This window comes from Thermobia domestica, chromosome 2 (assembly GCF_964235325.1).
Source record: "Thermobia domestica chromosome 2, izTheDome1.hap1.1, whole genome shotgun sequence".
Taxonomy (NCBI): domain Eukaryota; kingdom Metazoa; phylum Arthropoda; class Insecta; order Zygentoma; family Lepismatidae; genus Thermobia; species Thermobia domestica.
Window position 1 is genome coordinate 265,305,855 of NC_137455.1, and position 26,970 is coordinate 265,332,824.

The 26,970-nt window shown below is 39.2% G+C and overlaps 1 protein-coding gene across 9 annotated transcripts; it reads right to left on the reverse strand.

Annotated features, from left to right (window-relative positions):
• Positions 1–3,150: 3,150 nt before the first annotated feature.
• LOC145678470 (uncharacterized) lies at positions 3,151–23,569 on the reverse strand. Of its 9 annotated transcripts, none has more exons than XM_081748641.1 (4): positions 23,423–23,566; positions 13,150–13,341; positions 9,158–10,013; positions 3,151–4,343 (listed from the first exon to the last, which is right to left on the reverse strand). In XM_081748641.1, exons 3-4 carry the CDS (start codon positions 9,748–9,750, stop codon positions 3,434–3,436), a joined length of 1,503 nt encoding a protein of 500 aa, XP_081604767.1. In that variant the 5' UTR covers positions 9,751–10,013; positions 13,150–13,341; positions 23,423–23,566; the 3' UTR covers positions 3,151–3,433. The 9 variants fall into 9 exon arrangements, with proteins under 9 accessions (XP_081604767.1, XP_081604766.1, XP_081604765.1 ...); XM_081748640.1 differs by lacking the exon at positions 23,423–23,566 and adding an exon at positions 17,594–18,162; XM_081748639.1 differs by lacking the exon at positions 23,423–23,566 and adding an exon at positions 17,001–17,226.
• Positions 23,570–26,970: the final 3,401 nt, after the last annotated feature.

Below are 26,970 nucleotides of genomic sequence, written 5' to 3' on the forward strand. Positions count from 1 at the left end.
GTTTCGATACACTCTACTGCACATGTTTGTTTGCTTTTTCTAGGGTATTGCAACCATTGTAATATCAAGAAAATCTTTTGGCCGTTTTCCACTCAGATAGGTCTTGTTAATAAGTGAAGTCAGTTCTTTGAATGCATTGTCTCCTAATCCCTTGAGCAAACCTGTTGAATGATCTTGGTATGTCACTTTCAGTTGTCTTTGATGGCTTGTACTAATTCAGTTATCAATATACTGGATCCTTTTTCTCATCATCTACCTCTTCCCCTGCTTCGATCGCAATATCTTTGCGATGGTCCTTCTGATCATACAAATCCTTTATATACCCCTCCCAGATTCTTTGATGGTCAGTAACTACACGACACGATCTTGTTGATCTTCAATTTCAAACGTGCGTATAATTTGTTGGATTTTCCTCCCAATTCTTGTGCTTTCTGATACATCAGTTCATATCTACCGCGCCGTTGAAGTTCCATTATTTTTCACATATCGGTTTCATGTACTCCTCTTTGGTTTTATTCTTCTCTCTTCTTAATTCATTACTTAGCCTTCTGTATTCTTGGATATCCGTGGTTTTCGCCTTTCCGGTTCCTTCATCTTCCTAAGCATCGCTTCAGTTACCAATGCTTTTTTCGGTGCTCTTTACACCCTGCCGATGTTGTGGTGTGTCTAGTAGTATCTTTTTAACTTTTCCCCAACTATTTTCTGCCAAATCGCTCACTGTCCAGAATTTCTCTTAAATCTCTTCTTTTACATCATTGTTCTTACTTTTTGGTCGCTCTAAGTTCCATTTTCGATTTCTCTTTCCATTTTTCTTGATTGATTTCAACCATGTTTGCACTTCCACTACTAAGAGATTGTGATCCGAATCAATGTCCGCTCCCGGTACTGTCTTCATGTCTCGTACTATTCCTGAAACGCTGCTTGACAAAAATATAATCGATTTGGTAACGTTTCTTCTCTCCTGGACTTTTCCACGTGTACAACTTTTTTTTTTGTTCTTTCTTAAACCACGTATTCGTCACCACCATATTATGTTACCTACAAAAGTCTATAAGCATTTGGCACTCTGCGTCCACCTAGTCCAATGGTCCCACCTACTTATTCGCAGTTTCTTCTACTATGCTGTTGAAGTCATCCATTACAATGGCGTTGGCATTACCTTTTCCATCCTGATGCAACATGCTTTTAATATTATCATATAGTACTTTTACTTCATTGCCCTCATGGTCGGTTGTTGGAATACACACTTGCATTATTATAATATCCACTGCTTTTGCACTTAATATTACAAACATCGAGCGGTCACTGAAGCATTCCACTTTGCTTACAGTTTTTACTATCTCAGGACTCATAGTGGTCTGGTCTCATGTAGAGTTGAAAAGTGAACAAAAGCACACGAAAATGTGACCAAAAGCAAACGGAAAAGTTACCAAAATCTCATCATGCCCCTTTTTTCCTTTGTCAATTTCTCCATCCCTCTCTCTTTGTTGTTTTGTTTTTTCTTTCTGAGCTTCCTCCTTTCTTAGGTTTTCTAAGTATGCTTTGTAGTTACGACAAGCAGACTTAGCAGATGTAAGAAGCTTCTGAGTAAGTAGAACCATTTCTGGCCTATTTCCGAATTTCTTCATCCCAGACATTAGATTTAACTTAGCACTGAGAGTTCTCAAAGCCATGAAATATTCAAATTCATCACCTACTCGTAAGAAAAACATACAAGAAGCAAAATACAAGACGAACACGATGAACCACACAAATATATATATATATATATATATATATACAACGTTGAGCGGAGCGTTAACTATTACGAGAGAAAACTAAAAGACTATTATGATAGAAGAAATAGACAAGGCCCCACCTTGAGAGCTTAAGCATCCACCAATCATCCACTGTGCTTTAGAAAGAATAAAAGCTGAAGTGAGAATAAAGCTGACTGTTTCGCATGTGGCAGCAAGTACTGAAGCTTTCAGAAGAGTAATGAGTAACAAGTTTCTGCCTTTTTCCATTTATTTTTTTTATAATATTTTTCTTAGAAAACTGTCAATGCAAAACATAAATCTCACGAAAAAGTCACTTTACCTCCCAAGAAAGTAACTTTTGGTGACAAATTTGAAAAAAAGTAACTTTAATGACCGACTTGAATAAAAGTAACTTTTAGTTTAAAAAGTGACTCGTTATGAGCCCTGTTATCTGTTTTTTCATTACTATCGCGACACCATTCTCAGCCTTAACGCACGTGGAATAGAACTGTGTATTTTCCAGATACTATCTCACATTTTCCTAACCACTGTACTTCACTTAAACTCACAATGTTAATTTTAAATTTATCCATTTCTATATTTAATTTTCAAGTTTAACCGCACGTCGTAAAATTCGTACATTCCACATTCCGATGCTGAAATGACAGTTATTATTATTTTCTCCTTTGATGATTCGTACTATTCCAGCATTTGTCTGGTGGCAACGAATACAACCCAGAAAAAGTCTCACTCAAGATGGCTGACCTGAAAACGTTGCTACATGTTTTCGACCAAGTCTTCCCCACAGAGAATTGAACTCGGGACCACTCGCATCAAAGGAGACAGCGTTAGAGACTACGTTACGCGGGGATACAAAAATTAAAAATAAGGTGTAATGAATATTCTGAAGTACAAATATTTAACCCTTAAACCAGTTCTGAAGCGTGATTTGCTTCTGAACATATTGACTCCCGACACATATAGGAGTAAATTGCGTGAGGGGCATATTTTAGAATGTTCGTACATTTTTCTGAACAATAAAGAAATACAAATCTGAAATTAAATGATCTTTAATTCTGAGTTTGCAGACCGGAGAAAATATTGCATACAAAACTAGAAAAGGTGACCTTCAGGTAGCACATGTAACCACAAACGTGAGCCGCAGTACCCACGGGTGGGTCACATGGCCCGTGGAATATTCCTATTGTGATCCACCGGTGGGTCATGCGACAAGTAAGGTGTTAAATCTTTACTATAAATATGTCACTACGTTATGTCTTTACATAATGTGTAATGTTGATTATTACTTGTGATGATAATCAAATGGACATAAATCGGACATTAAAGAAAAGGCTGAATAATATTTGGCCCCGTACCCGATGTTCAAATTAATAGGGAAAACAAAATGGTATTCCAGCTAATGAATATATATTTATTGATCGTATGTTAGAAGTAACTTTACATCCAGTGCCTTCTTGACAAATTTTGTTGGCAGTAGTTGCGGCACAATTAGGAGGTAATGTAGTCAGAAGCACACTCCGATTATATTTATCACAAATTTCCCCAGGTATAGAGTTTCAGAGGTTTGGTGAAACGTTGAATCGCAATGGAACAAAAGTAGATCGAGAAAATAATTCCTGGACTCACTAACGTTGTATCTGCGAAGTCCAGTTGGTAGGTGTAAACCTCACTGATTACGCTTGTGTATGAATCTTTCGGTGCCGAACCAGCATGAACCGTTCACAATAAGACTTCTCACAATAATCACAGGGGAAAGGAGTACTGTGTGTTCGCACATGCTTAACAAGATTATTTCTTTGTGCAAATGATTTTCCACATTCATCACAAAAATAATTTTTACTATCGTTTGTGTGAATTCTCTCATGGCGCACCAGGTGACTTCTGTCTGAGAAAGATTTCGGGCAGTAACTACAATGAAATGGAGTTTCTCCTGTATGAATTCGGACATGCCTTTGGAGATGACTTTTTCCTGAAAAAACTTTCCCACAAAGTTCGCAAGTGTAATTTCCCGTGTGGATCTTTTCATGTTGTTTAAGAATATCTTCAGTAGAATATGTTTTCCCACACTGTTTACAAGTGAATACACAGTCCATCATCGTATGATCAAGAAGATGCCTCTTCAAACTGTATTTCTTGACAAATGTCTTATTACAGATTTTACATGCGAACAGAACTTCAGATTGCTCTGTCTCCGAGCGCAAGTGTCTTTTCCAGTGTTCACTAAAGTTTTTGCGCCACACAAATCTCTTGCCACATAGTGTACAGCCAAATGGTCTGTTCTCCCCATGAAATTTCTTGTGGTCACTGAGATAAAATTTGTTTGAGAAAGTTTTCTCGCACAGATCACACGGATATTGGCCAGTGTTTCCGTGCACAGTTTTATGCCCGCTCAACTGGAAAATTGTCTGGAAAGATTTACCACACTTTGAACACGTCAATGAATCACCTGTTTCATGGTTCTTCATATGGGTTTTCAGGTAACAATTCTTCGAAAATGTCCGACTGCATAAACAACACGAGAATCGTCTTCGCTTTCCATTTCCAAATGAACTTCTATCACCACTTGGGTTCAACTCCTTGCCGCTGAAATGAAAGAAAAAAAAGTATTTTTTTAAGCCTTAGACAATGGGTGACATTCAAATATCTAATATTGTTTAATGATAACATTTCGAGCATCATTTATTGACAATCAAATGATACAACGAGGTGAGTGTGTGTCCAACCATGAACCACTGATCTTACTCCTACATTTACTCAAGGCTCTTCAATACACACCCTTCTCTTTTCTGGTTCAATCCAAATGAAATCGATCAATAATGGTTGCTGACAAAATTTAGTTTTTGATTAATTTGTTACCTAAGTGTGTACCATATTCTGGGAATTGAAAACGGGTATTCATTTATTTTTTAGCCGCGCAGGTTTTGTCGTAGCGGCCATTTTGTATGGGCGTCTGAGCGTATTTTGAACTTTTCAGAGGATTCCGTTAAACGCTGTAACTTTTTAGGTTTTAAAGATAAACCAAAACCATATGAAAGATAATGGAAAGGACAATATTCTGTGTTCTGTGGACATTAAGACATACTTTAGAACGTCGGGGAAAAAGCTCTGAACATTGATGTAAACCTAAAAATTTCCGTTTTGGAATGTATATTTTGAAACGAAATAAATGAGGCTCACCTTCAAATTTTTGTCTACATAGAGACTAGATAATAAACAACTTCTCAAACAAGTTTCAGATTTGAGAACCATATACTTGATTTTTTGGAAATTTTTAAACATTGCGAATTTTCGAAAATCGTGTATTTTCACCAACAAATATTTCTGGAAGGACGCAAGTGAAAAATCTTAAATTTGCACAAAATACACGATAGTTTTGCGATAACAAATGAATAAAATTGCATCCCTGAGACTTGAGTGGTTTCAGAGTTATAAGCTTTTTTCTTTACTGGCACTTTTTCATATGAAGCGCCATGAGGAGATGAGAACTAATGGAATGTGATGTCACCCGTTACACCAATATGATTCTATATGCATTCTTTAAGAATTGATATCTAGCTGAACGCCCTGAACGATTTGTAACTCCCAAGGAGTTCGCCTTCGATATTGATGGTGCGAACATTTGTGATCACTGTGGCGCGTCATTTTTCATTCGGTGTTCATGGTGCAAGTTAATGGTTTGTTTTGAACATTCCGTGAATATCGATTATGTCCATTTTGTGAAGTGTGTTACATATACCTAATAGAAGGTTGATCTCCGCACCTCCCGGACACGTAGTTTCTGTCGCCCTCCTGATGCACATGGTGAGCCATTAGCAGCTAATATTTTTCCTGTCATCATTATTCACACTACACTTTCAAATGAGCCTTACTAGAGATTGCCTTTCCGACTTCGCACTCAAGGGGTTCCTTGTAAGTTGGACATCCTCGGTTCTGATAATCTGCAAATATCTCAATATTATTTATTATCCCACCAAGCTACTCTCAGATTGCTAATTGCTTCTTGATCTTATTGTGGACTGCTATTCCGTCAATACACAACTAATTTTTCCCTTCACATATATATATTATTAATTTTCCATAAACTAGATTACACTAATCTAATGTGACGGTATCCTAAACAATAGCTACTACATACGATGGGATTCATGAAATCAGTAACACGACCCTAACGCAGCTACTAGTGCACAGAATTCTTAAATAATAATAATAATAATTTAATTCCAAAGTGCATGTGCCGAATCTCCTGGTGATGCTTCTGAAATCAGAGACTTCTCGGGAATACCCCTACTAGGGGGACAACTTCAAAATTTTAAATGAAATCAGGGGTTGATTTTGTCCCCGCTTAAACAATCCCTACATTTTGAATAACCCTGAGAGGAAACACTTTGTCATTTCTCTTACCGTTTGGCAGCTACACGAGTTCATAAATAGGTCAATGAGAGTTTACGGATGCTTCAACTCAAAAGGAATGGTAAGTAATGGTTTGAAACTAAAGCGAAGTACAAAAGTACATATGCGGAAACAAAGTGTCCAATTTTCAGAAACAGTGGCGTCTCGGGAATATCTCTATTAAATATATTTTAACTGAATGTCTGCTAATATAGCAGGGGTGCCCACAAGGGGGGGGGGCTATGATGCAAACTGCGTCATTGAAATATTTGGGGGGGTTAAAATCTATACAAATATGTTTGATGAGGGGGGGGGTAAAATTAATCGAAAAGAAGATGTTTTCATGGAAGAACACCTACGGATAGACAATTGGGGGGGTGCGTCATAGACATAAGGGGAGGGGCACCACTGAATATAGTACTAGGAAAAAACGTAAAACTCGTATGGCGGTGGAGGATCTTCCTCCCCCGCCCTCACCAGCAAAATCTGAAACGACGCTCCTGCAAACATACGTTAAATATTTGTAATCTCATTTCAATTTAACTGATTTCATTGTAGAAAAAAAATGGAAATATTCAGTTTTATCTGTGTACGTTTTTACCTGAAAGAAAATATTGAGGCAAGTTGAAGCTGAAATATATTGGTTGCAGTTTTAATGGCAAGAATTGTAGACTGTTGAATCTTATGAGATATACTAAAATTTAGCACTGAATCTAACCTTTTATGCTATTCCCAGAAGAAAAGGAAGTATCCTCTTGACCTACCTAATTTCCCGGGCTACTTATTCCTCCTTCTTGATTTTCTTTAATTCAAACATTTACCTTTCTTAATAACTACCGGTAAACGATGTAAATATCCCTTTGCTATAATAACTAAAGTCCCGTTATGTTGATATCCGCGCAAGTTGGTATGAAACACCAGTTTCGCTTATCAGCTCCTCTTAGTTTTAGTGTTACTGACGACGGCCGACTTCAATCACAACTAACAACAACGGTCAAAAGTATGATAGGAGAAACAATAGGAAGTAACAACTAAGAAAAAAAACAATGGTAGAATGGACGAAAGAAAGAAAAAAAAAGAACGCAGTTCTTACATGGAATGAAATTTGATAAATACATTATTATTTCTGAACAAAGAGCTTAAGAAAATAGAAAGTCAATGAAATTCTTAGAAACGGTAAGGATTATTGCTGTACGTAGAATGCGAAAACTAACAAATATATTTCAGAGGGGAGGGGGCTTGAGCCTTATAGCCTTCCCCACTATTTGTACTCTAATCGGAAGTTGTACATGCTAGGAAATTTAGTTCTTTTTTTCTTTTTTCTCATACTTAATCGTCCAATATGCTAATATCATAATTAAAGCCCGGAATTAATGGCAAAATAAAAGCCCGAAAATGGCAAAATAAAATAAACAAGTAATCACGAACTTTGGGGAAAAAACAGATACTAAAATATGTAAAAGCTATAATAGGCTATAATTCGTTTACTAATTGAATAAAATGTTTCATTTTGCACTTTGTACTTACCACTTAAAATTCTGGAAACTTGCGCAACTCGTGAAGGGACGACATCTAACAATTTATTCGCCATTCTTCAGTAGTAACAATGAAATAATAACTTGAAAACACTACCGTATCACATTTTATTCACACGTGGTTACATTAGCAAAAACATTCAAAGAACTGTACTGTAAGATTCATTATGACTGTATCACTAATACCGAAACTGCAACATGATTTCGGGAACCTCTCAACTGCCCCTCCCATTATACTTAGCACTGATAGTAATATGCAATATTTGTTTTGTGCACAATTACCACACAATAATTTAATTTACGTTGTTTCCCGAATTTGGCTACCAAAAATTTGCCAGATAGTGAAACTATCCCTTGAAACGTCCGAACTGTTCCTTTTGCCTATCATCTCATGTTCGCGAATCATTTTGCCATCACGAAAACATTAAAATATCAATTTTCATCATTACATTAAAGTGTATTTTATGCCAAGAAGCTTCACTATTGGCTGAATAGAAATACGAAGAAATTGTACCGAATATAATAAAGTTGTAAGTGATTTTAATTTCAGACCATAGGAAGCGATTTCTAAGTCTCAAAAGAAACACAAACCATGTCATGATTTTCTTTTTAAGTTGCTGCTACATTTATTAAAATCTGAGGGTGAATCCAATACTTTTCCTTAAGTAATTTCAACTTTACACATTAAGCCTGATTTGAACATCTTTAAGGGCACATGCATATCTACCAAAATAATAAAACCAAAGATCTCGAATTTTTTCTTGCCTTTTAGAAAAATGTAATGACTCAAATGTATTCAACATATTTTCAACTTCCTTTTTTTCCCTATGATTATTCTGTTTCTTTCAAAGCCGTACTTGCTGAATCAATTGTTAGCAAGTTCTCTTCTTTCTTTTTAAAGAGAGAGCCACGTAACCACATATGCAATGGTCTTTAAATTTTCATTAAAAAAAAAAAAAAAAAGTTTTCAAAATCTCATTCTTAGGAAATCAAAATTCTTAGCAGAATTCTCTGGATTTATCTTAATTTTTAAAATTCCCTAACATTTCCAGGTTTCACAGGTTTGTGGTCACCCTGGCTAAACACATATTGAAGCAGACATAACCCTCGAAATAAATCTGAAAAGTTTTAGCACCTACAGCTGAGACTAGGAACTGGATTTACATTGTCTTGTCTATCAGTCTGGTAAAAACTAATTTACAGTATAAATTTAAGATGTGGGTTGGGGACCTACAGACCCTAGTATTTGCTTGCAGGTTTTATTCTAGACAGACATGATCTATGGGGCTCTGTTTTTCGAATTTCTGAATGTTTCTTGATCATGATGGTGAGAAATAATTACAACGAAACGTACTGTGAAGACGAACTAAATTAAATAAGTATATTCACCTTCTTATGATTTAAATCAGGAATGTGCACAAAAAAGCAAGAATTTACTATCCACAATTGTAGTTTTAAGAAACAGCAACTAACCTGGAAGACGAAGCAATGATCGTTGTTTCTAAGCTACATTCTTCAACATTTTGAAATTCTTCCTCGTTCTGAAACTCTTCCACTTTCACCTTAATTTTCAAGTCCTCATCATTCAATAGCACATTATCTGTTTCCTCGGAAGTTCTCTCTACTCCGTCTGTCTCCTTTGAACTATTCATAACTCTTGCATTCATCAAATGTGATGTGGTATTCGCATTGAAGACAATTGATGTTTTGTTGCTCCACCATGTCACTGAGTTATTATTATCCATCAACGAACTAACTACTGATAAATTATCCTGGAAATTTTCACTAACTTCAACTGTTTCATTTCGTCGGTCTTCCAAAACATTCACTAAAAGTTCGGGATCAATTTTAATAGTAATTATGCACGACCCAACATCTGTAGCTTTATCATCAATATCGTTCCTTGGATCATTGCTCTCAATCACATTTGTTTGACTGTTAGCATGAGGAAATTCTTTTGATTTATTGCTCATGGTTGGAGGAAGTGATGTGTCTCTTTCTCGATCCTCTGGAGAATTCATTCTTTTTACGTCTAAAGTACGTGGGAATAAATTAAGAAATTGCATGTATCACACACGAACATACTGTAATGTTCTTAGAATCACAGAAAATGTTATAATCATCAGGAAGCTGGAGATCCATCTTGGTAAGCCATTGCAGAAGTCCTTAATTTCATGCGTTCGATCGGAATTTCTAAATATATTCTATATAAGAAGATTCATGAAAGGCGTTCCGATATTCTTATTACTGTCATTGTAGTCATCTACTTGGAAGCATAGAACCCCTAAGCTAACTTCCTTAGGAACGCTTCAGTTACACAACCATATACCTATAAATAAAAAAAGGAATAAATTTAAAGTAAATGGCTACAAGAAAACAAAAATTCTGTATCGTTTCATTATTCCTACTTTTCTATATTCTTGAACGTCTTATTTTCTTAGGACATTAAAAAGAGAGATACAAACAGAGTGAAAACAATTCAAACATGATATTTACCAAAAGGATATCAATTCTCTCATTTTTTTCGCGATTATGCTCCTAGGTTAAGAAAGACGGTGATGCTGATGAACGAAATGGTGGAATAAAAGGGAACTTGGGTCGAACTAGAGACTCCTATCCATCAGAGTTGAACTCAGGAAATACACTTTAATTTCAAGTTTTACGTTTTCTTAATTGAATGATTATGCAGTAATTGGAATGAGAATGTGGGAGGAAGAGAACACCGAAAAAATCACGAACACAATATTTTCCACAAAATTGCGTGGTCACGAACCGAACCAGGAACTCTCGTCCCAGAAGTGACTGTGAGCTACCGAGTCCCCACGAACTAGTAGTAGTAGTTGTTGTATGAAGAATTAATTTAAATTTTAATTGGCTAAATTAATAGTTTAGAAGAGCAAGGTGAGAACCTTTTGAAAAAATAATGGGTAAAATAAAAACTGTCACATGAAAGTAACTGTTAAAATTTAAAGTAACTTTTTTTTTAATCACTTAAAACTCCTTAAGGACGTATTTTGAGTTATTTCATGGCTGCAGTAGTTTTCATTTACTCTTCGTTTTGTTTTACTTAACCCAAAAGAAACAATCTATTGTTGTGCGTGTATTTCTTTTTCAACAGAATATCTCTAGAAGTAGTCGTATCCTTGTTAAACTTCACGTACTTGTTGTTCGGAACGCGGTAGTTGGTATTTCGTTCTGTGAGGTAAAAATAATTCTCTCTTTTTCCTGCACAATGTTGTAAACAGGAATTTGTAAACGAATGACATCAAGTCAGAAATTAGAGACATTTTTGATAGTTATTGATTATAATTTGATTTGATTGTAATTTTAGCGTCCCTTTCAGTAGCAAAGCTATATGAGACGTGGACCTATAGTTTAACGTGGGATCCGAACCACATAAGCCCCGCCGGGAATGGAACCCGGGTATCCCACTGCGAAATTTCAGTAAATTTCGGTAAAATTTCAGTGCTAATTGATACGCCACATAAGCTACTTTTTCTTTTACATTGTGAATCCAAATTTAAGATGGCCAGTTTTAATATGGCGGCCATGATGTTCATATTTCCCAACATACAGCAGATCTTACCATGTATCAACTACTAAACATTTGACCTTCATTTCTGTGGCCATTCACGCGCGGAACGAGTAATCCCTTAGCTTTCTGTGTTGTTGAGCCCTATTGTCGGTAATATTTCTTCCTACTCTCATACTTCTCCATGTTGCCCTCAGCCGCTATAAGTTTGCATATGTGCATAGTTTCACACCCTCTTTCATATCTGATACACGTCATTCGGCAACTCGAGTACCCCATTTGGGCCCTTGCCTGGTCAGATTTAGATGATTTTTTAAAATGAGAAACTGCATACAAAATTATTAGACCCATATTTTTTTCCCTTTTGCTGAAAGAATTTCTCCTTCGATATACAGCCTTCCAAAATGGCGGCTCTCCTGAAAAAAATGTCAAATTAAAAGTTTTATTGTAGAGAAACGAGTGTACTTACTAACATAACCGCAATAGTAGAAAGAATATAAAGTAGTGTGTTTCGGTGGAGGCGCAAAATTTGTCTGTTTGCAAAATAGGAATCGCGCAATTTACTCGTAATGTTGTCAACTTTAGTAAAAATTCTGCTAACTTCAAATACTTTTTTTTCTGTCCTCACTAGCTGCCATCAACCATCTGCTTCTAGCATCGAAATCCACTCAATAAAGTCTCTTGAAAACGTAAAGAATCTACGTTTCTAATTATTACAGCTGAAAATTTCATTAAGACACCATGTGTGGCCACATTTTCTCAAAAACCCCACCATTTAAAAAATCTGAATTTTTTACAACTATTGGAGAAAAACCTAAGTATTTAATATCCGTTAACCGTTCATGCGGCTGCAGTCCCTAACGTTTGCAATTAATTATTGAAATGTCGATTTTTGTACTTGGAATGTAAATATTTCCTATGGACATTTAGCTCCTGAATACAACGCAATTTGAAAAGCAGTATGAAACTTTTCACAGTTGAATCTCGACATCAAATCAAGTAGAAGAGCTCCTATAAACATGAGTCGAATTCCGCTTCGTTTTCGAGTTACATGGTTTCCAACTCGGGACCCAAAATCGGCTCGCGACAATGGAAAAATAAAGCATATATATTTCGCGTTAAATCAGAAACTATGCGATAAAGTTACGATAAAATTCAGAAATATAATTTGTATCAATATGATGATTTTAACCTGGGTAAGGGCGATGTAATTCAGTTGGCAGTGTTGCCAACTTGGTAGAATTTTATTTGTTTCCAAATGACACCACGTGGTTTTTATTTGGTATTCATTAATGATTGTTAACATCACATGAAGCACAGTTTTCCCCACTTCACCACAGCTTTCGAAAACTTACATGTGGTTCATTAAAAGGTTTTATCTCGTACGTTATTGATAGTTTGCAACATTGAGTGTGAATTTCACTTGATACTTACCATAATTAGTAAAACCAAAATGCGAATAAAAACCACGTCTGTGTAAGTTGTTATAATAGTAAAAAGAAGAAAAAGAATTTTTTTTTAAAAATTATTATTGCAGAACCTCTTGTAACTCTATACATTAAGTTCGAACTTGTTCAAGAAGCGAAGTGATATCTGCTCGGCAAGTTGTAACGTGTTCAAGAAGTTCTGCTGCAACCACGAAACAGTTCATCACCTGATTCGGTGTCGTGAGCATCGTCCTAATGTTCTCTGGAAGCTGAAAATTGTTTTCACTGGTAATATGATACTGTAGTGCACTAATTACAGTTTGTGTGAATGACAATAGTGAAGTCCTATTACAGTAAGAACCGTATTAAATGTGTTGATTATACTAAAAGGCATAAGAGGATTGTGTACAGAAAGAATTCTCGACAATTTTCTTTTCTTGTGGTAAAATATATGGATTGAGTACAGCGTGTCTGCCCAAACGTACTATTAGAGGAGGAGGAATCACCTTGACGGCCAATTTCACCGTCTTCGCCTTCTCCGGAGCTGGATCGTCTTTAAAACCCCACTGTTTCGATTTTTCCTTTGTTTCTGGAGGGTATTGGTATATCCATGTCTCGTCCACTGTTAAGTATCAACGCGGAAACTCATCGGGATTGAGACGAAGAGTGCCAAACCAGTCTTCAAATCGATCCTGTAACTTGAAATAAACAAAACTTCAAATAAATAATTAGCCGAACCTAACCCTTACATTCAATTTCTTGAAACACGTAGCCTATAATATACTGAAACACAAATTATTAAAAAGTTACCCTGTCGAAATGTGTATTCACTCAACATCAAACACAAGGTAGGAAAAGACTTCCTATACACTAAGTAGTTTAGATACTGAGAAAGAGGTACGCTCCTTATCTCCCAACACAAACTATGTAATAACATTAATACTGTAATAAATAACTAAGTTTAACAACTAAATCATGACACACCAAATTCACTGTACTACTTTTCTAACGATCCGCCTCAGAATATCAACTAATGAACTACACTCAAATCTTATTCCCATAAACTGGGATAGCACCGATAAAACACTTGAATACATATTTATGGTATTGTGAAGCATCGTTATTTATATGCTTAAATATGATGGGGTTCACTCGAACAGATGCGTTTACCAAATAGAAAATTTATAGGCAAAATACGACGTGAAACATTTTTCGTGCACGAATAAGAGTGTGAATACAAGTAATCACTGTCAGTGAACAGCATATTAAAATGAATTTTGATTGATAGTGAAAGTATTGTATGTGTGTTCTTTCACTTTCGTTTATGCTTATATACTACCGTCGCTGACGCGCCTACTCCCCACGGATGCACCGTTCACTAAACTTTCAGACCCCCTACTGCGCTCCTGTTTGACTTGGCTATATAGCATTTGTACTTTTTACGGAGCAGGACGTTTAGGCGCAAATCAGTCCACGATGAGCTGTTTCTGTGTGGTTGTTCGTTCTTAACTAGCCATTGAGAACTTTGTCAAACTATCATACAGATTCCATATCCTTATTGGCAATAATGTTGTTCTTATTTTGCCGCCCAATCGTATCGTTTCTTTACGTAAATATATTATAAAGGACAAAAATTCGTTTTGGGGTTTCACAGACTGCTTACAGTAAATTTATTTGGCCTGTTCTTCCTATTTCAATGCATAGCTAATGCCTACAAGTGCCTGTTTTTATGCAATCTGAAATAACTTTTTATTAATACAATAGAGTATCAACTATCCGGTCTAATGGGCACATCAAATAACAAAAAAGCATTCGATAAATACTTCCTGAATCACCCATATCATTAAAAATACTATTTTTATTCCCAAAACAATTCTTATTCGTTTCTTCTGACCTCTTGATACTTATTATATTGATATAATTTATTATAGAAAATGAAAATATGCACAGTATTGTACACATTTTAAGGTAAATTTAGTAATGTCTGACTCAAAAAATCAAGTGCACAATGCAGTATGAAAATATAGTCACATCTTTAAAATAACTAAACATTAACGAAAACCGTACGTCCTTTCTTATATACACAAATTATATGTCTTTATTACGTATGTCTTATTTTATTAAAAGAAAATATTCTTTTAATACTGAGCCGCATAGTACGGAGACCGGATAGTCAATAGTTTGTTACGGTTTCTTCCGCTTCTTATTGAACCGGTAGACAAGTTATGCATGATATGCAAAAACTTCGCTGTGTTCAGGATGTTATTTTTAGTTTTTGCAAAATTATTTGCGGAAATTTTTCGAAATTTCCAGTGCTTCAATAATTGGGCTCTAGTTATGAAATACGTTATAACATATCGATGGGTATACGGACAAAGGTGATATGTCCATGCCGTAATTTTTGCAGGTGACAACATTCAATGCATCTCACAAATCAGAGGTTCATGCAAAACTTTGTTTTTATTAATGGAATATTTACTGGAGGTTCTTTTGTTTTAATCTAATGTGCACCAATTGCAAAAATACTTCGGGCATTATCCACATCAGCCAAAACCTAACTTTCGAAGAAAAATGGACATATCACCTTTGTGCAGATACCCATCGATATGTAGTTAGGTAAACCTATTTGGATAAAAGGTTTTGCACCCAAACGGTCGCTTCCAAATGCCTGCGCAAAAATGTCATGGGCCCTGCTTTTTAGTGGTCAGTCTAGCATAAGTTGGTTATTGGCTGCTGGTTTATTTTGGCGCACCACATTTTGAAAGACTTCCAGGTAAAATTAAATACCTTCTATGAAAAGACATATCTACAAGGAACACATTTCTGCAGGTGACACAATTTAATACAAAGTAATACAGCTGTACTTTAGATTTACATATGTAGCGTTACTAGTATAAAATCATTACAAGTGCTTTACAATGGATGAAATAGCTGAGTGCATATGAAAGATGACTCTATTAGACGTTATTTTGCACCGGCGGTGTATTTCTGCACAGTGTACAGAAGCTGTACTTTATGTTTACAGGTGGGGCGTTACTAGTATTAAAGCATGGGAAGTGCTATTGAAACCCGTGTCTTTGCCAAAACCCACTTCTTTTTACTATCCTTGCTTACACGTATACTAACCAGCTTCGCCCACCGCTGACTCGGTTAGATAACATTTGTGCTTTGCAGTACGAACCTACCACAATTTCGTTTGCTTTTACACTGCATTTTTAATGCCATACATCCGGGAGCTGTATTTATACACAAATCACAAGATAATTACTTTTTCGTGTAGTTTCACTATACGGATACATACTAAAAGTAGTAGCAGTAGTAGTAGGAACGAGTTAGAAGCCCCGCAAGCGTTCGTTGGATTCTGTTTTCGACATAAAATGAGCAAATTAAAGACTTCCCCAAATTTTTCCGTACATTTTTCAATCCGTGGATCCGTATAGTAAACCTGCACCTTTCTTTTTTTTTTTTTTTTTTTTAAGAAATACCTCTCTGACCCCTTGAATTTTATCTATGCCAAGTGCGATATTTTTATGTCACCCAGCGCAAAACTTAGAAGACAATAATAAGGCCTATGTTTAGCAGAAGGGGTCCAGCTCTTTTCTCTAAAAAATACTACAATTTTGATATTTTCTGTTCACATTCGGTTAGTTTAGGGTAGGTTAGGTTAGTTTGGATTAGGTTAGGTTAGTTTAGGATAGGTTAGGTTAGTTTAGTTTATGTTATATTAGTGTAGGGGTCCCACATAATTTTCCAAAAAAATACGGAATTTCGCTTATTTCAACTAATACTAGGTTAGTTTTGGTTAGCTTAGGTTAGTTTATGTTAGATTTGGTTACGTTATGTTACGTCTAAGTACTTGCATCATTCATTTCTCCTGTAAATTTTGTTTTTTACGTGCTTCTGGACCCCTTGTACTAAACATACTCCGACAATAAAACGGAAGTTACTGAGATAATTAATTTCTCATCAATATTTCAAGTGGTGCGTCAAAAGTAAACCTGCACGGATTATTTAATTCCTGTAGTTTTTATGCCATATATCCACACTGTATTTACTGAGAGCTCCTGAAAATTCTGCAAGTAGCAATGGAGCTAATCATTTAGTACATGCTCTGCTAAAAGAAATATAAAGCTCTAACCTAACCAGAAGAGAAATGAGAAAAGTGTGAGGTAATAGTATACAACGGGTCCTCATTATCTTCTGTACGCGTGGATGGTGAACGACTTCCTACTGTTACACTATGTATAAAAATGACTTTATTACATAACAATTTGGTAGTACCATCTTTTTGAGTAACGCCTTATAATGATTCATGTACGCACATTGGGAATCATTTCTACCTCTATTTCATACTTACGGAAAATGTATCAATTTGAAATGACTGCCATTCTGTTTTTTTTTCCTTTTTTAAAAAATATATGATACTCTTCTTCCTCTTACACTTCTGGGCACAATGGAAGGTGATATTCCCCCTTCTTTGTTCCAGCGGTGATGCCTTGAACATTGGGTGTATAAAGAAAGGTAAGTACAATGTAACTTGCTGATAAGGTCAGTTTAGAGTAGGAAGTCATGTAGCGCAGTTGAAAATAATGGAGGCTACTCTGAGTGGTTAGAGATCGAGGAGAAGATGAAGGAAATGATAAATCACTGTGGAGTTATTATGGATAGAATGGTGCACACTGGAATGTGACCATTACCAAGCAAGGAAGTAAGAAACACTGGTCTGTAGTGCTGTGTGTATGAACAGGTATAGATTAGGTGATTCAAGGTACCTAGATCTTCTTGGCAGTAGCAGAGTGGAGCATCCCGAAGGCCTTGACGAAATTTTTTGCACTGGAATCTGTGCGGTGTTGAGACCAAGTCGTCTGAACAAAACATGGTGAGTATGATTCCATTTAGGATAATAAATAACGCGTGGTAGGATTAGGTTCATTCGCCTGTAATATTTACCTGGTCCACCTCTAGCCTGGTGTTGATAGTTTCGCCATTCGCTCTTCTGTTTTTGCTCCAAGAGTTGGGATATATGATGCAACCGGTAACTTTCCACTTCCACTTCCACTTCTGGGGGAGGAGACGCTCCCCCTTCTATGTTCCAGCAGCGACGCCTTGAACATGGGGTGTAGTAAGAAAGGTAAGTGCAAGGGTAAATGACGTAGAAGGTTAGCTTAGTTTAGGAAGTCATATAGCGTAGGTAAAGATAATGGGGGCTGCTCTCAGTGATTACAGATCAAGGTTATTAAGCAGAAGAAGCTGTAGGAGATGATAAATCACTGTGGAATTGTTGATGGATAGAATGGTGCACACCGGCATGGGACCATAACCAAGTAAAGAGTGCAAGGAAGAAAGAAACACTGGTCGGTAGTGCTGGGTGTATGTACAGGCATAGATTAGATGATTCAAGGTACCTAGATCTTCCTGGCAGTAGCAGAGTGGATTATCACGTAGTCCCTGACGATATTTTTGCACTGGAGTCTGTACGGTGTTGAGTCGAAGTCGGGTGAACAACACATGATGAGCATGAGTCCATTTAGGGTGATAGATAAAGGAACGCGTGGTAGGGTTAGGTTCTATTCGCCAGTAGTATTTACCTGGTCCACTTCGAGCCTGATGTTGATAGTTCCGCCATTCGGTCTGCTGTTGTTCTCCAAGTGTTGGGATAAATGATGTAGCCGGTAACTTCACCGTCACAGGCTCTAGTAACGCTCCTTGTTTACTTAATTGGTCGACCTCTTCATTACCTGGTATCATTTTATGAGCTGGAACATGTATGAAAGTTACCTGTAGTCCTTTGCTTTGTATTTGACATACCTGTTGGAGAATATTGACCAGAATCCAGTTGGAATGTGCTGGTTGGGCTGTGGGAAGAAGACGACGAAGAACACTCTGACTGTCACTACAAATACAGCTAACAGGCGGTTGGAGACATAACACACGTTGCAATGCGGCTCGAATAGCGAACGCTTCGGCCATGTTGATTGATGTGTGGCCAGGCAATGCCTGATGAAAGCGCCAATTGTAATGCGGTATGAATACGCCAATGCCCACCTTCGATTGTCCAGCCTTGATCTGTTTAGAAGCATCCGTATAAATTAGTAAAGCGTCTGCATGGTGTTGAGTAATATAGTCTTCCCATAAATGCGGTGTTAGAGAGCGGGGAGCATTATTCAGCCAGTGGGGCGAGAGAGATGGAAATTCCACTTGAGTAGGAGTGATGTGCGTGGTGTATGAGGATTGGTAGGATGGGAGTTTAGGCGTGCGGTAGATAAAATTCAGCCAATGTTTTACACGAACATACGCAAAATAGGTCCAAGGCAGCTGGCGATGATAAGGTAGGGTTTTGCTTCGGTTAGTAGCATATAGGAGTTGAGTTTTGGGGATGATGGGTGACGTTGTAATTGCCATACGGTTCAAGATGAAAAGTTTAGCTACATGAAAAGCTTGGATATTGTATGGAATGATACCTGCTTCTTCCAGGAGTGCCCTGTTGGGTGAGTTTCGAGGTTGCCGAAGTATTGAACGGAGTCCTTGCACTTGTAATCGAATACACAGTTCACTGAGACGCCGAGGTAGTGGAGAAAGGGCTGGGCAGCCATATAGAAGTCTTGATTCCAAACACTGACGAAATATACATAACTGTGATCTAATATCCAATCCCCATCTCTTGGCACTGAGTCCACTGATAAGGTTAAGTACGGGTTGCACTTTGGTGTGAATTGTGTCGAGATGTGCTTTCCAAAGGAGTCGAGAATCCAATGTCACTCCGAGGTAATGGAGATTAGGAACAGGCGAGAGTTGGGCATCTTGAAGCATTAGTGGCGGAGCGATTGTGCGCCTTTTCCGGGTGAAGATGATGTACTGGGTCTTACGCCAGTTTACACTAAGGCCATGATCTCTGCACCAGTGTTGTAGGCCGTCGGCTTGACGAAGTTGATTGGCACCATGGATCACTGTGGAGGTGCGAACATATAACAAGAAATCATCAGCGAACTGATTTACTCTGACCAACGCTCGAAGCTGTCTATGAAGCGAGATGGTGAATAGATTAAATAGAAGCGGGCAAAGAGGAGAACCCTGTGGCAATCCTTGAGATACTATCCTCGGGTCTGTATAGCGGTGACCAACACGCACTGACACTTGACGGTGTATGAGCCAATTATGGATAAAGCGGAGGTATCCAGCTGGAATCTTAAGTGAAAACAACTCTTGGACGAGCACATCCAAGGGTACACTATCGTAGGCTCGTGCGAGGTCAATATGAACAGCCATTAGATATTCCCTCAGTTGAAAAGTACTCCATATGTCAGTGACGAGACTAGTGAGAGCGTCGTGTGTGCTTCGAGATCGGCGGAACCCATCAAGGGTTGGGGGAAATATATCATAATATTCTGCCCACCACATAAGACGTTGTAGGAGGATCTTCTCAAAAATTTTAGAGATGCACGGCAACAATGTAATCAGTCGGTAGCTGCTAGGGTCCCCAGAGGGCACATTAGGTTTCGGAACTGGCACAACAAGGTGATATTTCCAGGACTGCGGTACGTGTGAAGTTTGAAGTACACTATTATACAGTTGCAGCAGATAGTTGAAACCGCTAGCAGGAAGCAGTTGAAGGTGACCAAACTTGATACCATCAGCACCAGGTGAGGTAGAAGGAGAGCTCTGAAGCACTCGTTGAAGTTCTGTGGCTGTAATCGGAAGGAAAGCAGGATCCTTTTCAGAAGGGGCCAGGCAGTGCTGCAGGGTTTGCCGAGCCGGTAATGGAGTGGCCGGAGTGACCATCGCATGAAACGAAGTAAGCCAGTCTTCATTAAGTACCGTTGGTGGAGGCCTCTGAATGTACCCTTGCATTCTGGATCGGATATAGTTCCATAAACGTCGAGGTGTGGTGGAGAGAGTTAGAGTACGGCAAAACTGTATCCAGTGAGCCTTTTTCTTGGAAGCTTGTGTTCGTCGAAAGTTGGCATGGGCTTCCTGATATCTAAGGTAGCTTTCTCGGGTTCGACTTCGCAGGTACTCCAGTTGACAACTCCGGCGATAGTTACAACTTCGCTGACATTCTATGTCCCACCATGGTGGATTGCTGGGATATGAGCGACGAGGTCGAGGTGTAGAAGTAGGCGGCTGCATAGGTGTGACAGCTTTGCGGGCAGCTAGTACAATGGTATCCTGAAGATGAGCCACTGAACGTTCATCCACTGTAGTACACTCACGGAAAACATCCTGGAAATGCTGATGAAAGATACTAGGTTGGGATGGGAGAGGGACTTTAGGAATAGAATGAGGGAGCATCCGGTCTGAATCGTATGTGGTACGGGTGACCCGTGATGAGTGAAGAGTCAAAATAATGGGGAAGTGGTCACTTCCGTAAGTATAGCCATGAACTCGCCAGGTATGCTGGATATACAACTCTGGACTAAGAATGGTGATGTCAGGAGCACTGGGTCTGGCCTGAAGAGATGGCAGCCTAGTAGGAGTACCGTCATTTGCTAATAGATAAGTACATTGGCGGAGAGCCGTAAGCAGGTCTGTACCAGCCGTGTTGGTAACTGCATTGCCCCACAGAGGGCTCTTCGTATTAGGATCTCCTCCGATGACAGTGGAGAGTGGGAATTGGTGAAACAAACGGTTCCAGTAAACGGTAGGAATAGGGTATTCCGGGGGTGAATAAACATTGATGAAATTGATATCTCCTAGACGTATACCTTGTAGTTGCGTATGGGGAGACGATGGAGGTGGTATCCCAGTGAGGAGAGTATATGGAAATCCACGTCAAATCCCCAGAGCGATACCGCCGTATTGATCCAGTCGGTCTTCCTGTATTAGGCGATAACCTGGGATGCGTAGTCGAAAATGATGAAACGACCAGACCTCTTGGAGTAGGAGTATGGTTGGTTGATAAATAGCACACAGTCGTTGTAAAGCCATTTGCTTACCCTGTGCTTGATGAATGTTCCACTGTAACATAGTAATTACACTTGTTCCTGCCATCCTAGGATGTGTGAAATTGTGGTAAGCGCAGGTTCCAGGTCACTATCATTAAGAAGATTGGTACTCACTAGTTGTTGAAACAACACAGTTCGAATGGCTTTGTATTGATTTTTAAGAACAGTAGTAGAAGTGTCCTTCAGTGTGCAATCTGGTATTTTAGGTTCAGAATGAAATTGGCGCACTACATCTCGTAACGGTTCTCTGCGTGCACGAGTAGAAGAAACTGGTAGTGTAGTTGAAGAGGCAGATAAGGGAGAAGTCCCCGAAGAGAATAGACCTTTGCGCCTCTTGGAGGAGGAAGGTTCTTGCGACGGACCAAGCTGTGCGTCACGATCTGCTGGTGTACTGGAAGTAGTCATGGATCGAGCAGGGCGTCTCGGTGATGTAGGTGATGGGCGCTGTACCCTGGGAATTGTTCCAGTAGAGCGAGTAGCTAAACTAAATGTGGTTTCGGAACGAGGTGAAGCCTGTACCGTTTGAGCGTAGGTGGCTTGCCTTGGATGTAACTTTCGTGCTTCATTGTAAGATAACTTCGATTTAACCATAATTTCTTGTAGTTTTTGTTGATGTTGGCGTTCTGGACAAGCCGGGTCATCAGCCACATGGGAAGCACCACAATGAAGGCAGATCGTAGGGTTAGAGCATTGATCAGAGGTATGGCCCTGACCACACTGACGACATCTAGCGGCCGATTTGCAAGTTTTGGCGATGTGCCCGTATCGATAACATTTACGGCATATTTTCGCTATCGGTACATAAGGTACAACTTTGAAACGGTAAAAATATAACTTACATTCAATAGGAAGTATTTGGCTGTCAAAAGTGAGGACGACTGTAGAGGTGGGAAGACGAGTCGGCTGTACCGGCGGATCAGTGGGTATGTTAGGAGCATCGGACCCTTGCACTACTGTAGTGATCGGATTGCGGACCATACGTTCTATTCGCCGTGCATGTACCACAGGAGTTCCAGCACACTGTATATCAGCGAGTAGATCTTCCATCGAAACGTCGACAGGCACTCCTTTAATAACACCCATGGTAGTAACTGCATAGTTAGGTATATACGCCGTCCAACCTTGTTGTGTCAGAATATCATTGTTAAGCAGAGCATTAGCGTGGGTAGCGCTGTCACAGGTTGCCTTTATTAAATTGCGCCCGATGATGTCAAAACTGGTGATTCCTATCACTTTGGCTTTGAAGAGAGCACGTCCCAAGGCTATGGGATGAGTTTTCCCCACAGGCTTAGAATGATCTTTCGCAGTGATGTGCACTACATAAGGAGCCAGGTGATGAGACTTGTAGGTAACGGAAGGCTGAGCAGGCACAGGAGAGGAGGATGGATCAGTGGTAATGATGACTTCCATAGCTGGACTTGGAGGCTGCTGCAATTCTGACATAGTTAAATCCGGTATCAATGGGTCAGGCTGGGAGCCAGATGGTGAGATCAATGGCTTTCCACCCGATTGGGCGGCCATGTTGAATAATTGCCCCCAAGGAGGCAAATATATAAGCACTAAACACGACACACAATGAAAATAACACAATCACTAATCACAGCACAAGTAACAAACTGAAGGTCGGTGTGATAGGAAAATTCTAAGATTAGACTAGGACAGGTACCGAACGCCACCAGGTCTAACTCGTGAATCCTCAACCGGTAACTTTACTGAACAGACGCAAAGAACGTTTCTTGTTTATACTATTTTCAACCACCTCATTACCTGGTATCCTTTTGTGGACGGGAACAAATATGAAAGTTACCTGTAGTCCTTTGCGTTGTATTTGACATACCTGTTGTAGAATATTGACCAGAATCCAGTTGGAAATAGCCGGTTGGAATGTAGGAAGAAGACGACGAAGAACACTATCACTACAAATAGAGCTAACAGATGTTTGGAGGCATAACACACGTTGGAATGCGGCTCGAATAGCGAGCGCTTCGGCTATGTTGATTGACGTGTGGCGAGGCAATGCCTGATGAAAGAGTAAATTATAATGGGGTATAAAAACACCAATGCCAACCTTCGATTGTCCAGCCTTTACCTGTTTAGGTACATCCGTGTAAATAAGTACAGCGTCTGCATAGTGTTGGTTAATATAGTCTTCCCATAGATGCGATGTTAGAGAGTGGGGAGCGTTGCGAGAGATGGAAATTCCACTTGCGTAGGAGTGATGTATGTGGTGTATGATGATTGGTAGTATGGGAGTTTAGCCTTACGGTAGATAAAATTCACCCATTGTTTTACACGAAGATACGCAAAGTAGGTCCAAGGCAGTTGGCGACGGTAGGGTAGAGTTTTGCTACGGTTAGTAGAATATAGGAGTTGTGTTTTGGAAATAATGGGTGACGTTGTAATTGCCATTCGGGATATAGTATACGTAAGACCGCAGTAGTTCCAGAAGGAGGTGGACGCTCATACTTTTACGAATTATTCATTGAGTATCTACGAACTTAACAAGGGGGTAACAAACCCACTTTGATTGACTTCGCGAGTGATACGAAAATGAAAAAGAACTTACCTGTTTGTTGTTCTTCTGCCTGTGTTGACATTAGGCGTTTCGTGATGTGCAAATGTTTGAGAGATGTATGTAGTAGTAGCAGGTCTAGCGTGATTGCTTTGGTGGTTTTTGTGCAAAGAACGGAAGGTGGGGTTTATTCCGTACGGAAGGTGGGGTTTATTCCGTACAGGTTTGCGTCATTGTGTATAGGTTTTCGTGAATGCAACGCGAATTTTGCTTTTTCATGTTTACTTTGTTTTTGGTAATTTACATCGAAGTATAATGCTTAGAATTACGTGTATAAATTGAGTAAAATTCCTCGGTGATCGTATTACATCTTGGAACTCTAAGTATAGGTGTGTTTTCCATCTGGGTTCTAGTTCCTAGTTTTCTTGGTTTTGGGTCTGCGCACATTGACGGTAGGTGTTTCCGATAGAAGACAGAAGACGATGAGGGAAAAAAGGTATGTAATTTTTTTGTTTTAAAAATCTTTGTTTTAGTTGAATCATCTATTAAAAATAAGTAGAAAATAAAAACAAAATAGTGAATAGTTCTTTTTGGACGTGTAAGTCGTGTTATGTATGTGCTAGGGATGCGGTTTTTGGGAATAAAAGAGAATTTCGGAGGACATGTGGCCTCCTTTCTTTTGAAGAAAAAGTATCCCCTACAAACGCGGTTTCATAACTTTCTCTTGGAAGTAGCTCGAATATATCCTCCTAGTATTTGATTGATTCGATATGATGCTTTCTGTTCCTTATGTCTTTTTACTTTCATTCCTCACATTTGCCCTTGACTTGATATGTGCATGTGAAGTGCCCTTGCACTTTATCTATAAGCGTGTGTGTGTGTGTGGGGGGGATTTAACGCATATCGCATGTTTTGTGCTCCTTCTGCTCCTTATTGTCCTTTTACTTTTATTCCTCACATTTGCCCTTGTACTTTATATGTGCATGTGTAGTGCCCTTGTACTTTATAAATGAGTGGGGGGGATTTAACGCATATCGCATGTCGTGTGCTGCAGGATACTTCTTACTCTTGCATTACGTAGGGAAATGGTATTTCATGTGGAAGTGGTAATAGAACACAGAAGAAACGCAGATCAGGGTGTATTCACACTTTATATTGGAGTGTGAATACAAGATGATCTGGGCTTCCTATGTGTTCTGTTACCACTTGCACATGAAATAACATCATTTCCGTACGTAATGCAAGAGTAAGAAGTATCCTGGAGCACCGGAAACAAGGGCGGTCTCATGTATACTATTACCGCCATTCGATTCCAGATGAAAAGTTTAGCCACATGAAAAGCTCGGATATTGTAAGGAATGATACCTGCTTCTTCCAGAAGTGTCCTGTTCGGTGAGTTTCTAGGTTGCCGAAGTATGGAACGGAGTTCTTGCACTTGTAATCGAACACATAGTTCACTGAGACTCCGAGGTAGGGGAGAGAGAGCTGGGCAGCTATATAAAAGCCTTGTTTAAAAGCACTGACAGAAAATACATAACTGTGACCTAATATCCATTCCCCATCGTTGGGTGCTGAGTCCGCTAATAAGGATGAGAACGGGTCGCACTTTAGTGTTAAGCGTGTCTAAATGTGCTTTCCAAAGGAGTATAGAGTCCAAGGTCATACCGAGCTAATGAAGATGTGAAACTGGCGAGAGTTGGGCATCTTGAAGTATTAGTGGCCAAGACATGGTGCGATTTTCCGGCTGAATACAATCATCGGCGAACTGATTGACTCTTACCAATGTTCTGAGCTGTCCATGAAGCGTGATGGTGAATAGATTAAAAAGAAGCGGGCAAAGTGGAGAACCCTGTGGTAATCCTTGAGATACTATCCTGGGGTTGCTATAGTGGTAACAAACACGCACTGAGACTTGTCGGTGTATAAGCCAATTATGGATGAAGCGGAGGTATCTCGCTGGGATCTTGAGTGTAGATTACTCGTGGACGAGCACATCCAAAGGTACACTATCGTAGGCTCGTGCGAGGTCAATGTGGACGGCCATAAGGTATTCCCTCTGTTGGAAAGTACTCCATATGTCAGTGACGAGACTAGTAAGAGCGTCGTGAGTGCTTCGAGCTGTGCGGAACCCGTCAATGGTTGGGGGATATATATCGTAATACTCTGCCCACCACCCACATGAGACGTTGAAGGAAAATCTTCTCAAAAGTTTTGGATATGCACATCAATAGCGTGATCGGTCTGTAGCTGCTAGGGTCCCCAGAGGACACATTGAGTTTCGGAACTGGAACAACTAGGTGATATTCCCAGGACTGCGGTACATGTGAAGTTTGAAGTACGCTGTTGTACAGTTGCAGCAGATAGTTGAAGCCGCTGGCAGGAAGCATTTGAAGGTGACGAAACGTGATACCATCCACACCGGGAGAGGTGGAAGGAGAACTCTGAAGCAGTCGTTGAAGCACTGTAGCTGTAATCGGAAGTAGAGGTGGATCCACTTCGGAAGGGACCAAGCATGCTGCAGATTTTGACGAGCGGGTAAAGAAGTGGCCGGAGTATCCATCGCATGAAAAGAAGTAAGCCAGTCTTCATTAAATATAACTGGTGAAGGCGATACCTGTGCATTCTGGACCGTATATAGTTCCATAAACGTTGAGATGTGGTGGAGAGAGTTAGAGTTCGGCAAAACTGTATCCAGTGAGACTTTCTTGGAAGCTTGTGTGCGTCGAAATGTGGAATGGGCTTCCTGATATCGAAGATAAGTTTCTCGTAAGCGGCTTCGCAGGTACTCCAATTGACAACTCCTGCGATAGTTACAAATGCGCTGGTATTCTATGTCTCACCATGGTGGAGTGCTGAAGGTGAACGACTGGTGC